Source organism: Camelus ferus, chromosome 10 (genome assembly GCF_009834535.1).
Source record: "Camelus ferus isolate YT-003-E chromosome 10, BCGSAC_Cfer_1.0, whole genome shotgun sequence".
NCBI lineage: Eukaryota > Metazoa > Chordata > Mammalia > Artiodactyla > Camelidae > Camelus > Camelus ferus.
Genome location: NC_045705.1, coordinates 56,811,908 through 56,826,764, shown reverse-complemented (window position 1 = coordinate 56,826,764; position 14,857 = coordinate 56,811,908). Strand labels below are relative to the sequence as shown.

At 40.2% G+C, this 14,857-nt stretch overlaps 1 protein-coding gene and 1 pseudogene across 1 annotated transcript in view; one reads left to right on the top strand and one right to left on the bottom strand.

Moving 5' to 3' along the window:
- Positions 1 to 6,052, top strand: part of RRM1 (ribonucleotide reductase catalytic subunit M1) — a 34,370-nt gene extending 28,318 nt beyond the window's left edge. The window contains exons 16-19 of the mRNA XM_032489215.1: positions 1,577 to 1,712; positions 2,590 to 2,685; positions 3,916 to 4,104; positions 5,423 to 6,052. Of these exons, the coding sequence (XP_032345106.1) occupies positions 1,577 to 1,712; positions 2,590 to 2,685; positions 3,916 to 4,104; positions 5,423 to 5,608 (607 nt within the window). The 3' untranslated portion in view covers positions 5,609 to 6,052. The remainder of the gene's footprint in view (positions 1 to 1,576; positions 1,713 to 2,589; positions 2,686 to 3,915; positions 4,105 to 5,422) is intronic.
- Positions 6,053 to 10,044: 3,992 nt separating this feature from the next.
- LOC102518918 lies at positions 10,045 to 11,947 on the bottom strand (annotated as a pseudogene).
- Between the last annotated feature and the right edge of the window lie 2,910 nt (positions 11,948 to 14,857).

The following is a 14,857-nucleotide window of genomic DNA, read 5'->3' as shown; positions in this document are numbered from 1 at the left end:
TTAAATTGTGTGAAAGGAAAATGTAAAAGTTGAGTCTTTGTAGGCCTTTTCAACTAATAAACATAAGAGATTTGAGGGCGGGCAGAATGTTTTTCTGAGTCAATGAAACAAATTCTTTTCATTTTCTATCATGATGCATTTGTCATCTCTGGGTTAATGCATATACAAAGTGTTTAATATTTGTACAGGGAAGCAGTAGCTTTAATATGCTCTTTAAAATATCTATCTGCCTTCATATTGTTTTATTACTCAAATAATACATGTTAGAAAATTTAGAAAAACATACACGTGGAAAGAGAGTAAAATGAAAATTATCCCAATACCACCTCTCCCCAAAAACCTGTTTATATCTTTTTGTCTGTCATCCTTCAGACTTTTCTTCTGAGTGTGTATGCATGTGTGTATTTATGTGCAAATTCAGTTTTTGCACAAATGGGCCCGTACTCTATTTTTTATTTGTTTTTTTCCTCAAAATACTATAGTTTAGATATTTTTTATATACAGCCTTTTAAAATTTAAAAATTAATACATTCATTGTTAATAAAGTTTTTCCGTACGGAAAAAAAATAGAAAGTAAAAGCCCTTCTTTTACAACTTGTCCCACAAAACAAACAAAAACCCAACTTATTCCTTTTCTCAGAGATAACTGTTGTGAATGGTGTATATTTTTCTAGACCTGTTTCAGTGCATTTGGAGAATGTGATCAAACATATTCTGAGACTTTTAATTTAGTGATTTATTTTGGAGATCTTTCTCTTTTAGAGATCTGCCTAATGTTTTTAATGATTATAGACAATTCCATCATTTAGGTGTATCATATATATATATGACTTTTCAAAACGTCTTCCTGCCTGTGGACAGGAAACCACTGTCCACTTTACTGAGGAAGTAAAGACATGGATACAGTGGGTGGTTTGCTTGATGCCTCACAACTAGAAAGTGACAGTGAGATTGGAAGTCCAGTTGTACAGACTCCATTAGGGTACGAGGCTCTATGCTAAGTACTGTATGATCCCAGAGGTATGGGATGTAGGAAAGATGAGCTCTTTGTGCTTAAGAAACTTAAAACTAAGTAAAGTAAGATATTTAACACAAATAAAATATACCTAAAGGTACAGGTCATAGAAAGTATTTGCAGAGCAAATCTTTTTTGGTGATAGATGTCTGGTTCTGTCCACTTTCACATCATTATGTTTCCTTCAAGGGCCTAGCACAGTGATCACATAGGCACTTAGAAAAGAGTGTGGGTTGAATGAGTGTACCCTGATACAGGTAGGGACCAACAGCCATTTGAGCATTTTCCTTGGGCAAGGTAATATATCAAGTACTGTGATTCCTTAGTGGCAGGAGTCATGGCATATTCTGTTTAGGAGTGAGGCATTTAGGAGAGGGGCAAGCTATACCACCCATACTGTGGAGCTGCATCTCTATACAGATTAAATTCAAAAGTCAACATGTGAGTCTAATGCATGTATATTACTCAAAGCCCCTGCATTTACTACAGTGACTTAAAGTAGCTACCTTCCTGGCAGATTGTAGCTTTAGGACCAGCACCTAATAATCTCCTTTTCCTTAGGTATGGTATAAGAAACAGTTTACTTATTGCCCCGATGCCTACTGCTTCAACTGCTCAGATTTTGGGAAATAATGAGTCAATTGAACCTTACACCAGTAACATCTACACCCGCAGAGTCTTGTCAGGAGAATTTCAGGTGAGAAGATCACAGCCAGATCTACAGGAAAATCTTTCAAAAGCCAGATGTTGAGAGTAAATGCTACTCATATTTAGTATGCCATTTATCATAGTATGGGGGCAGTTTTGATAAAGTGAGTCATCGGCATCTCTAATATTGTTTATGTTATTTCAGCATATAAATATATAAAGTATCTGCCAAAAGAATGAATGATTGAGGATTGAGTAAGTAAGCAACTTGTTGATATTAAAGTTCACATGATGTTTAACCATTCTATAATAATAATGATTATACTATAACCTCAGATGCTTAAGTTGATGATATTCAAGCTGTGTAGAAGTATCATTTAGGTCATTGGTTCTCAGCCTTGGTTACAAATTAGAATTTCTGAAGGGCAGGACCAGTGTTCTGTTCTGTTTTGTTTTTTTTAAGGTTCCCAGGTAATTCTTATATACAGCTAAGCTTGAGAATCACTCATTTAAAATGCAAAAGATTTTTATTTGTGAATTTGCAGATATTCTGAATTAAATTTCTGTAGGTTTTGGGATGGACACACTTCTCATTTTTCTTTTTAAGTATTTATTGTGTCCTCACTTAAAAAGGAGAAAGAATCCTTCTACGTAGATTTACTCAGCCTAGGCAGTATTAGTTCTTTTCATTTTTGCAAATACCATACATTATGTTTTGAATAAGAAATAATCAAGATTTTAGAGGAATATAGCTTTCATGTGGTGGGATGGATCTCTCAGTTTTATACAAAATAGAATTTACCAAGCAATCTAATATTAAATAATTCTTCAATGATTTTACTTACTTTAAGCCCCAGGTCTGTGATGCTGTTTAGACCCTGTCATGGTTATTCATTCTTTCATATCTTTTCTGTTTTTCCTTTCAGATTGTAAATCCTCACTTACTGAAAGATCTCACTGAGCGGGGCTTGTGGAATGAAGAGATGAAAAATCAGATTATTGCATGCAATGGCTCTATTCAGGTACAGAATGAAAAAAGAAATGCTCTTTAGGAGCTAAGTTGGATATTGGTACCTTCTCACTTATCCCAGGCTATGTAGAGAAAGAATGATTATTTATTGTGGTCATAAAGGCTTATGTAGCTCTGTTCAACCTTGCACTGGGCTGGGATTAAATACATCTTCCGATAGGTATGTCTTACCCTCTTATTTATGCAGTAATATAGTGGTTCCCAACTTCTCTGTACATTAGAATAAATTGAGCAGCTTTTAAAATCCTGAGGTTTAGGTTGCACCCCATAACAGTCAAATGTCTGAGAATGGGAGCCAAGTGTCAGTATTTTTGAAAAACTTCCTGGGTAATTCCAGAGTGCATCAAAGTTTGAGGACCACTGATATAAAGCCTGAAATTAGAGAGTCAAACTTAATTAAAAAGTGCAATGGAGATTGAAGACTGATAGTCCAAAAGACAGAGCCACAAATAGTATTTGTTTATTTGTGTATGTATGTATGTATGTATTTATTTATTTATTTAAAATGAAGGTACTAGAGATTGAACCGAGGACCTCATGCTTGCTAAGCATGCACTCTACCATGAATTATACCCACCCCTGCCAATACAAATAGCGTTTAACAGTAAAATATTTGGAACTGAGAATCAAGAAGCATTTATTTATTTGTAGAAAGAGACCTCTGGCTAAACATTGATCTGCCTGTAACATTTCTATGTTTGCTGATAGAAACTGTAGTATTAGCCAATCTTTGTTTTGATACAGGCTAACCCTAGATCTAAGACAGCCTTATTTCTATTGGCTCCAATTGGAGTTTGTGGGGTCCCAGCTTATTTAAAGGATTTTGTCTCATTGCTTCCTTGGGTCATGTCCCAGAGTTATAGCCCTGAGTTTTTGTATTTTCTGCAAAACTCAAGGGTCATTTATTATTGCTGAGTTCTGACTTTTCTTTCCTGTATTAAGTGCCTGTAGAACAGTGAATGTTTTGGCCATTACCAATTAAAGATAAACCTTAATCACTACCATCAGATTGATATTTTGTTGGTTAGATGGGGTTTTGTTGGATTTAGCCAGAGGTGAGCAGTCTTGGGAAACTTGGTAAGGGTCATGTTGTATTAAAATGAATGATAGGGTAAGATCTGGATGGAAGTAGAACCAAGATCAGACCCTTTGGTCATCATTCTGTTAATTATACTGTTTTCTTCAGTCTGAGTCCAATAAACATTTGGTTTCCCTTCTTCAGAGCATACCAGAAATTCCTGATGACCTGAAGCAACTTTATAAGACTGTGTGGGAAATCTCTCAGAAAACCGTACTCAAGATGGCAGCTGAGAGAGGCGCTTTCATTGATCAAAGCCAGTCTTTGAACATACATATTGCTGAGCCTAATTATGGCAAACTCACTAGTATGCACTTCTACGGCTGGAAACAGGTTGGTGGAAGAAGTCAAGGAGGGCTTGTTGCCAACTTTGGATATTTTAGTATTGGATTAGAGTTTTATATTCTAGCTAACTATCAATATTGCCACCTAGAAGTTCTTTCACTTCAAATCCAATATGTTAAAAGCAACTCATGGTTTTTATACCAGATTAAGCTCTCATTTTGGATATTCTTGTTTCTTTTAGGATTATTTTATTCCTAAGCTTGGAGTTATGATCCTCCCTTTACCCTCCATGCAGTCACTCACCATGTTTTGTTGGTTGTTACTTTTATACTATTTCTTGAGTACCTTCCTTCATATTCTACCACCATTATTACTTTAAAAAGTTTTTTTATTTTTCAGTTTTATTGGGTAGAATTTTTACAATCTGACTGCACATATACAATATATTGCATATAAATACATATACACAATGTACTGCACATTTAAAAAATGTATGTATATATACCATTCATTGTTTCTAAGAATGTTTAGAGCTTTAGCTTTTTAAACTTACATAGTTATCAAAGGAATAAAGCCAGCCACAAAATAAGAGTTAATTCATAAAGATACATCCACCCCCTATTAATAGCAACATTATTTATAATTGCCAAGACATGTCTACCACCATTATTAACTTCTTAACTGATCTCTTTGCTTCTGGTATCTCTGCTCTAGGCCATCTTGTGTACTGCTACCATTCCTAAAATAAAACTTGACACATGTCAACCCACTATTAAAAAAATGCCTATTGTTTCCCCACCTTATCTTTCTATAGTGTAAAAGCTAATCACAGTATAAAAGCTAGTCATTACCAACTGTAAAGACTTGTGATTCTGGATTGTATTCTTATTTCCTGGCAAGATGCTGGGTGTTTATACAGAATTATGAATTATTTTTTTATTTAAAAAACATTGAACATACACTGTGTGCCAGGACTGGGGATACTGAATAGAAGATGATGATCCTTATCTTTGAAGTAGTCGTAATCTGTTCTTATACAGAGATACAGTCTAGCTCTCTAAATAGTTATAATCTAAGGCAGAAATGTTATCTTAGGCACACTGGGAAGTCATACACATAGAAACAAAAAAATGACTAGAGAACAAAAATATTTGGCATTTTCAAAGAGATAAGCTTGTTTTAGGGGTGAAAAGGACAGAGTATACTCTGACCATCTCTCTTTCTCTTTTTAAGCATTTTTGAGAAGGCTGCCTAGAGGAGTTATAATTCCAAGTTTAGAAAGCAATTATGAAAATGTAAACATTGGCCTTAAGTGTCTAGTGTTTTCACAGTTTCTCCTAATTAGTTGTATTTATTTCCCTTTTAGGGTTTAAAGACTGGGATGTATTATTTAAGGACAAGACCAGCAGCTAATCCAATTCAGTTCACTCTAAATAAAGAGAAGCTGAAAGATAAGGAAAAGATATCAAAAGAAGAAGAGAAAGAGAGGAACACAGCAGCCATGGTGTGCTCTTTGGAGAATAGAGATGAATGTCTGATGTGTGGATCCTGAGGAAAGGCTTAGAAGAGACCAGCACCTCTTCAATAGCCAAACTGCTTCTTGAGCATAGATAGGTGTAGTATGTTTGCTTGAAGTGGTAAGGCTTTGCTGGACCTTATTGCAGTAAAAGGATCAATTGATTTAAAGTACTGTTTCTATGTAAGTATGAAAGTAATGATTTTTTTAAATTGATACATTGGGCATCAAAGTAGACGTTTTAGGAATGCAAAAGAAGGCATCTTGCAAATAGGGAGTGATTAAGGAGGGTTTCATCACCCATCTGGCACCTCTTTGCTGGTGACCTCAGTTTTGGTAAGGAGACTTAGTTTTGCTGCTTTGACTGGTTTGTCCATAGAAGCGAAACTGAGTCATAACCCACGAGAAATGCTGACAGGACCTTTATCTGAATAAGGTCCTATAGGTCATTCTGAAATAAAGATAAAAATTTTAAATGATTGTGTGGACTAATTTTGTCACTTACTTTCATGCAAAGGTCAAATTTGAAAAAATGTTTTGAGAGTTTAGGGAATAAGTTTTAAGACAAATTACTTGGTCACTGTATAGAATTCTGACTTTAATTTATGCCTTTTTCTTTTTTTTAAATTGTGGTAAAATATGCATGACTAATGTTACCATTTTACCCATTTTAAAGCATATAGTTTAGTGGCATTAAGTACATGTGCAGTGTGCAACCATCACCACTATCTATTTCCAGAACTTTTTCATCATCCCAAACACAAACTGTATATAAAATAATAATTCCCCATTCCCTTCTCGCATCAGTCCCTGATAACCTCTATTCTACTTTCTGTCTGTGAATTTGCTTATTCTGGATACCTCATATAAAAGGAATCATACAATACCTGTCCTTTTCTGTCTGGCTTAATTTCACTTAGCGTAATGTTTTCAAGATTCATTTATGTATCATGTATCAGAATTTCATTCCTGTTTAGGGCTGTATAATATCCCATTGTATGTATATATCACATTTTGTTTTTCCATTTTTCTATTAATGGACATTTGGGTTATTTCTACCTTTTGGCTATTGTGAATAATGCTGCTGTGAACACTGATACACACAGTATCTGAATTCCTGCTTTCACTTCTTTTGGGTATATACCTAGGAATGGAATTGTTGGACTATATGATAATCTCTGTTTAACTTTTTGAGGAACTGGCAAACTGTTTTCTATAGCAGCTGCACCATTTTACCATTCAACAAGCAGTACATGAAAGTTGTAGTTATTCCACATCTTTGCCAATACTTGTTAATTTTTTGTACTTTTGATAATCATCCTAATGGCTTTTGACAGTGATTATAATGTGTTTTGGTGTGGGCCTTTGAATTTATCCTAATTGGGGTTTGTTGAGCTGCTTGGAATGATAGAATCACATCTTTTGTTAAATTTGGGAAGTTTTCAGTCATTATTTCTTTAATCATTTTTACTCCCCTCTCTCTTTTCCTTCTGGAGCTCTCATGATGCATCTGTTGGTCCACTTATTAGTATCCCAGAGGTCTCTTAGGCTTCCTTCACTTCATCCTATTTCTGTTCCTTAGACTCAATAACTTCAATTATCTTATCTTCAAGTTCATTGATTGTTTCTTCTTCTTGTTCATCTCTGCATTTGAGCCCCTTTAGTGAAATTTGATTTCAGTTACTGTTCTTTCTAGCTCTAGAATTTGTTTGATTCCTTTTAATTATTTCTATCTCTTTGTTGATAGTCTGATATTGTTAATACATCATCTTCCTGACTTCCTTTACTTGTTTTCCTTTAGCTCTTTAATCATATTTAAGATAGTTGTTTTAATGTCTATCTAGAAAATCTGATGGCTGGGCTTAGGGATGGTTACTGTCAGTTTATCTTATTCCTTTGAATGGATTGTGCTTTCCTGTTTCTTTGTAATGCCTGTGGTTTTTCTTTTGTTGAAATACTCCGAGACTTTTCCAAACTGTTTTTGTAATGAATCTGTTCTTTAGAGCATGTTCAGTTAATGTTTTGACAGCTTTCCTTGATCTTTGCAGATTGGCTCTGTGCTAGGACACTCCCATGCTTGGCTAGGGCTGCTCTGAGCCTAGGCAATGTGATGGTTAATTTTATTGGTCAGCTGGCTAGACCATGGTATCCAGATAGTTGGTCAAACTCTACATAGAACTGTGAAGGTATTTTTAGATGAAGTTAGCATTTAAAACCATACACTCTGAGTAAGTCAGATTACCCTCCATAATGTGCCAGCCTCATATAATCAGTTGAAGTCCTTAAGAGGAAAAAGGCTGGGGTCCTCTGAGAAAAAATGACTTCTGCCTCCAGCCTGCCTTTGGACTTGATATATAATATCAGCTGTTCTCTAGGCCTCCAGCCTGGGGCCCTACTCTGCCAATTTTGGATTTGCCAGTTCCACAGTTATGTGAGCCCATTACTTTAAGTCTCTCTCTCTCTCTCTTCCTGTCTGTCTGTCTGTCTGTCAACCTCTGTAGATAGAGAGGGAGATACATGGTTAACCTTAGAACAACTTGAGTTTGAACTGCATGGGTCCACTTACACATGGATTTTTAAAATAAATACTACAGTACTATACGATCTGTGGTTGGTTGAATCTGTGGATGTGGAACTGCAGATACAGAGGGCTCACTATAGGAAGTGCCTCTATGGATTTTGGTATCCACAGTGTATCCTGGAACCAGTCCCCTGCATTGTTCAAGGGTCAGCTGAATATGTATGTGTGTATGTGGGCATGTATATCTGCCTGTCTGTCTATCTGTGTATATACACACACACACATACACCTTACTGACTTACTCTGGAGAGTGAGAACCCTGACTAATTTAGGTTTTGGTACTGAAAATGGTTCTAGAGGAATGGAGTCTTAAAGAGACGAGCTTTCTGAGTTGATTCTCTAATCTGACTAGATTAAAGCATGACTTTTCAGTACTAGAGAGAGTTCTGATAGTCCATGAGCTGATGGCAGCCACAGAGGCATGCAGAATACCATCATTGGATACTCCTAATCAAATACAAGAGGCAAGGGTCTGGGTGACCATGTATATGTTCTGCCTCAGGATTATATCAGCTCTCTAGCTCAGTGCCGTACTTTAGTTCATCTTGATCACTTTTCCTTTCCACAGTGTATCACACTGCTCCATTACATTTGAGATGCGGATTGGACCTAGTGAGCAAGAAGTAACAACTACTCTAGGCTTATTGGTAAGACCTTTGTGTATCAGAGTGGGAAATAAATCTGACAAAGACTGAGGGGCCTTCAACCTCAGTGAAATTTCTAAGGGTCCAATGGTATGAGGCATGTTGAGATATTCCATCTATGGTGAGGGGTAAATTGTATCTGGCTCCTCCTACAACCAAAAGACACAAGGCCTAGTGGGCCTCTTTGAATTTTGGAGGCAACATGGCAGCATATTCCTCATTTGGGTGTGCTGCTCTGGCCCATTTCCCACATGACCCAAAAAGCTGCTGGTATTGAGTGGGGCCCAGAACAAGAGAAGGCTCCGCAACAGGTCCAGCCTGCCATGCAAGCTGCTCAAGTGGCAGTGGCAGATAAAGATGCTGTTTGAAGCCTTTGGCAGGCCCTTAGGATTTTAGAGCAAAGTCCTGCCATTCTCTGTTGATAACTACCTTTTGAGAGACACCTTTGGGCTGCTACTGGGCCTTATTAGAGACTACTTAACCATGGGTCACCAAGTTACTATGCAACCTGAGCTTCCCATCATGAACCAGGTGCTGTCAGACTCACTAAGCCTCAAGTTGGGCATGCACACTGGCAGTCCATCATCAAGTGGAAGTGGTACATTCAAGACTGGGTGCATGCAGGCCCTGAAAGCACAAATAACCTACTGAAGAAGTGGCCCAAATGCCCATGGTTCTCACTCCTGTACCTCTCTCCCCTAGCCTGCACCTATGGCCTCATGTGGCATTCCCTATGATCAAGTGACAGAGGAAGAGAAAACATGGGTGGTTCACAGATGGTTCTGCACAGTATGCAGACACCACAGCCTCTTTCCAGGACATCCTTGAAGGACACTCCATTCTATAGATGACAGCTGTGAAGGTCTTTTAAGTAGGGGTGACTTTTAGATAAATCATACTGGCTACCATGGGAAGAGTGGCCTGATCTATGGGTTTGAGTCAAGCTGAAGTACAGATCAGGGCCTAGTCTGATCTTTGGATGAGACTGGGTCCCAGGAGAGGACCTGGTTTGGGTGTCTGTCAGACTGGGGGCCCGCAGGTAGGACCTGACCTGTTTGGACTAAACTGGATACCTAGGGGTAGGCCTGACCTGTGTGCCTGTGTCAGATTGGGGATATCAGGCAGAGCCTCACCTGTGTTTGGGACTAATTGGACTCTAAAACCCAACCTGTGTCCTTGGATCAGACTGGAGGCATCGAGGCTGACCTGTATGCTTGGGCTTCATGTCAAGTCTTCTGCTGTATTTGGAAGAGACTAGGCACCAGGGAAGAGCCTGGCTTGTATTTGTTTCATACTGGGTGTTGAGGGCAAGTCATGGTGTATGTGATTTGCTCCATATAACTTCCAGTGGAGCTCCATATATCCAGATATTAATTGGGGGTTTTCTCAGGAGTCAGGGAGAAGAGGACAGGCACTAAACTAACAAGGATGAATAGTGAAAAGCAATTTTGTTATTGGAGTGAAAACGAAGCATTATAAGAATTGAAAAAGCAATAGTTTACCACCAGTGTACCTGCTGTTAGGCCCATAATCTCAGGAAATTCCCTCAGTACTCCCTCTTATCTCTTAATTCCCAGAGGTCACAGCTCCAGTTTCCTAAGTTGATGAAATTCTCTCACCCGGGCAATTTCCCCTTCACCCTCATATTCTGCAGTCTCTTTGGCTTCTCCCTAATATCCTGGGCTAATTCCTTTCCACAGAGCATCTTTTCTACATGTTGCCGGATCTCTCTGGTCCTCACCCCGTAAATGACAGGATTCAAGGCTCTTGGGAGCAGCAAGTAGATGGCACTGAGCAGGTTCTGGACATCCTGAGACACAGTCTTGGCTACTCGGAAAACGATGGAAGTGGAGAGACCAGAGAGGTAGATGGTGAGGATGACCAGTAAGTGGGAGCCACAGGTGTGCAAGGCCTTGGCTCGGGCTCCCCCAGAAGATATCCGGAAGGCTGCATAGATGATGTGGGTGTAGGAGGTCCCCAGCAGGGCTAAATCAAAGGTCACAGTGACCAACCGCATGGCCAGCCCCAACCGGTTGTTGAAGGTCAAGTCTCCACAAGCTATGCTTAGCAATGCGATATACTCACAGGTAAAGTGTCAGATAACTGCTGTCCGGCAGAATTGAGCTTGTGAAGTTAGCACCACCAAGGGCACTGCCACTCCCAGGCTCCGTGCCAGGGCCAAAAAGGCCAGCACACCCAGCAGGCGGGAGGTCATCAGGTCACTATAGCGGAGTGGGTGGCAGATGGCCATGTAGCGGCCTAGGGCCATGGCCAGCAGGACATTGTAGTCCAGGAGGAGGGTAAAGTAGATACAGAACATCTGGGCCAGGCAGCCACGCAGGGATATGGGGTTAGCATAATGCACAAAGCCCTCCAGCATTTTGGGCACCACTGCTGTAGCAGCACAGATGTTGACAGCCAGGAGCAGGGCGATGAGCAGGTACATGGGCTGGTGCAGGCTCCGCTGGGACACCACCGTATGGATGACCAGGGCATTGGCAGAGATGATGGTCATGTAGAGGAAGGTAAGAGGCAGGACCAGGAGGGGCCTCCAGTCTCGCAATCCAGGGAAGCCCACCAGGAAGAAGTTAGTGTAGGAGATGTTGAAAGTGCTGGTATTTCCATCCTTACCCATTAGCTTTGGCCCTGGGCTGGTCCCTGAAGTGGGGATCAGAGACTGTTAGAACAATATAGTCCGTGAAAGAAAGACTATTTCTATTTTAGGGCCTGAAGGGTTTGTAATGAAGATCCACCTCTTCATGTATGTATGTCTACACTTTTGGGGTACAGACAGGTACTATGCCAGGTGTTATGGGAGCTTCAGAGATGAAAAGACATTCATTGTCCTCAGCTTTTGGCCTATGTGTGTGAAATGTAAACTTACAAGATACTTGTTTATCTGTGATATTCCAGGTATTTGATTGCTGAGTAAATGATTAGGAGGAAAGTAGGTGTGGTATATGAGGGAAAAAACAGGGATGGGCCAAAGGCAATAGAAAAGATGAAGAAGACCCTTGATTAGGAGGGAAAAAAGTATATGAGGGAAAATGTATATGAGGCTTCCAAGAAGCCTGTGAAGGATCAAGTGGGGCTTATCAGGGAGAGACAAACCAGGCAGGAATGATGGCCTCACTTCTGTGCCTGGGTACACTGTGGCAAGGACAGAGGAGAGTCGCCGAGGAGGACCTCTGGTCTTCCTGGACACAAACAACAAGTTACAGAGACTTCTCCCTTCCTAAGACCCTCTAGACTAGCTGTGGGGCCTCCTGCCTGGCCTGGTCCTCAGTGTCATGGATGTTGCTTGTTCTTCTTTTCGAATGTGAGTTCCAGGAGAGCAGAAATAATAGCAGACTTCTGTTGCGTCCACTGGAGCTCCAAGCACAGAGCCACCAGAGGGACACAGAAGGTGTTTGAGCATTGCTTGTTGGGTAGGTGAATTGGGAACAGTGAAAAGATGGGAGGAGGTTAAACATTTAGCTGGGCTGTGAGAGCAGTAATTTCAAAGCTTTGGCCAGGTTTCTGTATAATTAAGAGAGCAGATATTAAAAGATGTGTGATTCAATACTGGGCCCACATCTTACCCAGATTCTTAGGGATCACGATTTGGTGGTGACTGGTGTGATGATAAGAGGAACTAACACTGATAGACTTAAAAAATAGCTACTGGACATTTACCATATGTATTCTAAATGCCTTCATGTATTAGTTTTTCTTTTTTTTTTAACCTTGATTTTACTGATGGAGAAGGTGAGGCACTGAGAGATTAAGTCTAGTTCAGGATCACACAGCTACTGAACAGCTGAGCTGGATTTGAACCCAAGCAGTCAGACTCCAGAGTGCATGCTCTTAAAGTCAGGATGACCGATTTGTCCTGGTTTGTCTGAGACTTTTCTGGTGTTAGACCTGAACGTCTGGTGTCCCAGGAAACCTTCCAGGCAAAAAAGGCAGCTGATCACTTTACTATTACCACTAATTACACTGAAGATTAGAGAAGCCTTATAAATTGCGGAGCAGATAGGAAGAAATAGTCTTCTTCCTTCTTATAGGTTTAGGTGTATTGTCTCTGAAAATTGATGTTTATATTGGTGTTACTATAGTCACCCTCTGAATACTCAGAAGAATAAAGAGGAGCATCTCTAAGTTCACAGGGAGACCTCAAAAGGAAATGGATTTGGAATTCCAGAGCCTACCCTGGAATGTGTTTCTGGAATATTTAGAGTATTACTTTAGACTTTGGGAAATGTACTTTTGTTGTGGATAGTCAAGGACCAGACAATCCTTGTAGGGAGGTGGTAAAACTCCTTAGAGTGGAGGTTTATTGAAGACTTTCACAGAGGAGGGTGGGATTGAGAAGCTGAGAGTGAGTGAAAGGAGAGGAGATCTGTGACAGAATAGAGGGGAGAGGAGGAGAATGCAACCTAGAGGAGCAGTGGCCCAGAAGAGGTTTAGGGACTCACGTTCCTCCTTCCCAAATACCACAGGGTGTCATCCTTAAGGGGGAGAAAGAGCTGGCGTGGGCTACCCCCAAACCTCTTAACTTGGACAAGGTTGGTCTGTCTCTATCACATCAACTGTAATTTGCTCTCCTGTTTTGTATTTTAGGATTACTCAGGTAAATTCCTAAAGAAGCTTCTTTGACACTGGGCCCCAAAGCAGTCAGTAAAGGAACTAGAATAACAACCTCCTCAAGGAGGGCCAGAAGGGATGGAAAAGACTGTAAAAGATGAGGAGATCAGTTAACTGGCTAATGAAGTTCTGAAGAGAGATGAAGAGATATTTCCAGGGACAAATCAATCAGACTTAAGAACCAGTTGGAAGTGGAGAGAGACAGAGGAATCAACAATAATTTCAAGGGTTTTTTTTTGTTTTTTTTTTTTTGCTTTTTGTTTTTGTCTTTGTTTTTAAGCTATGATGACGATGTTAGAGCTGCTAAAACCTGAAGAAAGAGGAACAGGGTTGGGGTGCTAGGAGGTACAATTAATAAACACATTTGGATATTTTGAAAACTCACAAATGAAGAGATGTCTGGTCAACCACTGGAAATAAGGGTGGAGTGCTCAGATGAAGGATTAAGGGTGGAGATGGGGACGATAATTTTATAAAGGGCATGAGATGGAATCCTAAGGGACAGACAGAGTAACAGGTGTCAGTGAAGGAGACTAAGAAAAAGAAGGAAGAGGGGTGAAGTGAAAACCAGGAGCAAATGGGATGCAGGAAACCAGAAGGGGAGAGGTTTTGCTACTCTGGAGGCTTCAACGAAAAGAATTTACAGACGAGGAGAGGCAAAAGACCAACATGGGTGAATCACCCTAGGCTTAATGGTCTGAGTAGCAGGTGGTGGGGCAGATGGGAGGGCTGAGATGAAGAGGCCAGACGTCATGTGCCCTCTGCAGAAAGAGGCATAGCTCCTCACTGTTAAACCACAGACAGGAGCTCCTGTAAATTCCCCGTCCCCACAGACTGGCTGCTGTGCTCATCTTTCTCTCTTCCTTCCACAGTAAAACAGATGTTTCTCCTCTCTTTTGTCCTCAGGATGTCTTGCACTTTTCCCCTCTTACCCCTCAGCATATGGAGAGTTCAAGTCTCTGTCATTGGTGAAAATAAACTCTTCCTTAACTTCATACAGCCCTTAAACTTCCAATCTTTCCCTTTACCATTAAAGCTGAGGCCCTGGACATCTCTTTATCATGCAATAATCGCTGGCTTGCAGGTCTATCTCCCCACTAGGCCGAAAGTATTCCTAGTGGGAAGACCATGTCTTACTCATCTCTGTCCTAGTGCCCCGCACAGAGCCCACTGCACAGTATGTGCTCAGTAAGGGTTGTGTTGAAAGAATACACGAATGCACCAAAAGATTTCAATAAACATTCTCGTTTGCAACTTAGAGCAGGACTTTGAAGTTGAATGAATGAATGAATGAAAAACTAACCCTATCAAGGCTCAGAGATTCCAAGTGATTTGCTCAGTCTCACCTAGCAAGAAAAGTCAGGCCTCACATCTAAGTCTTCTCGGACTCTTCCGTCTACACCACAAGCTTTCCCCCACACGCCTTACACACAG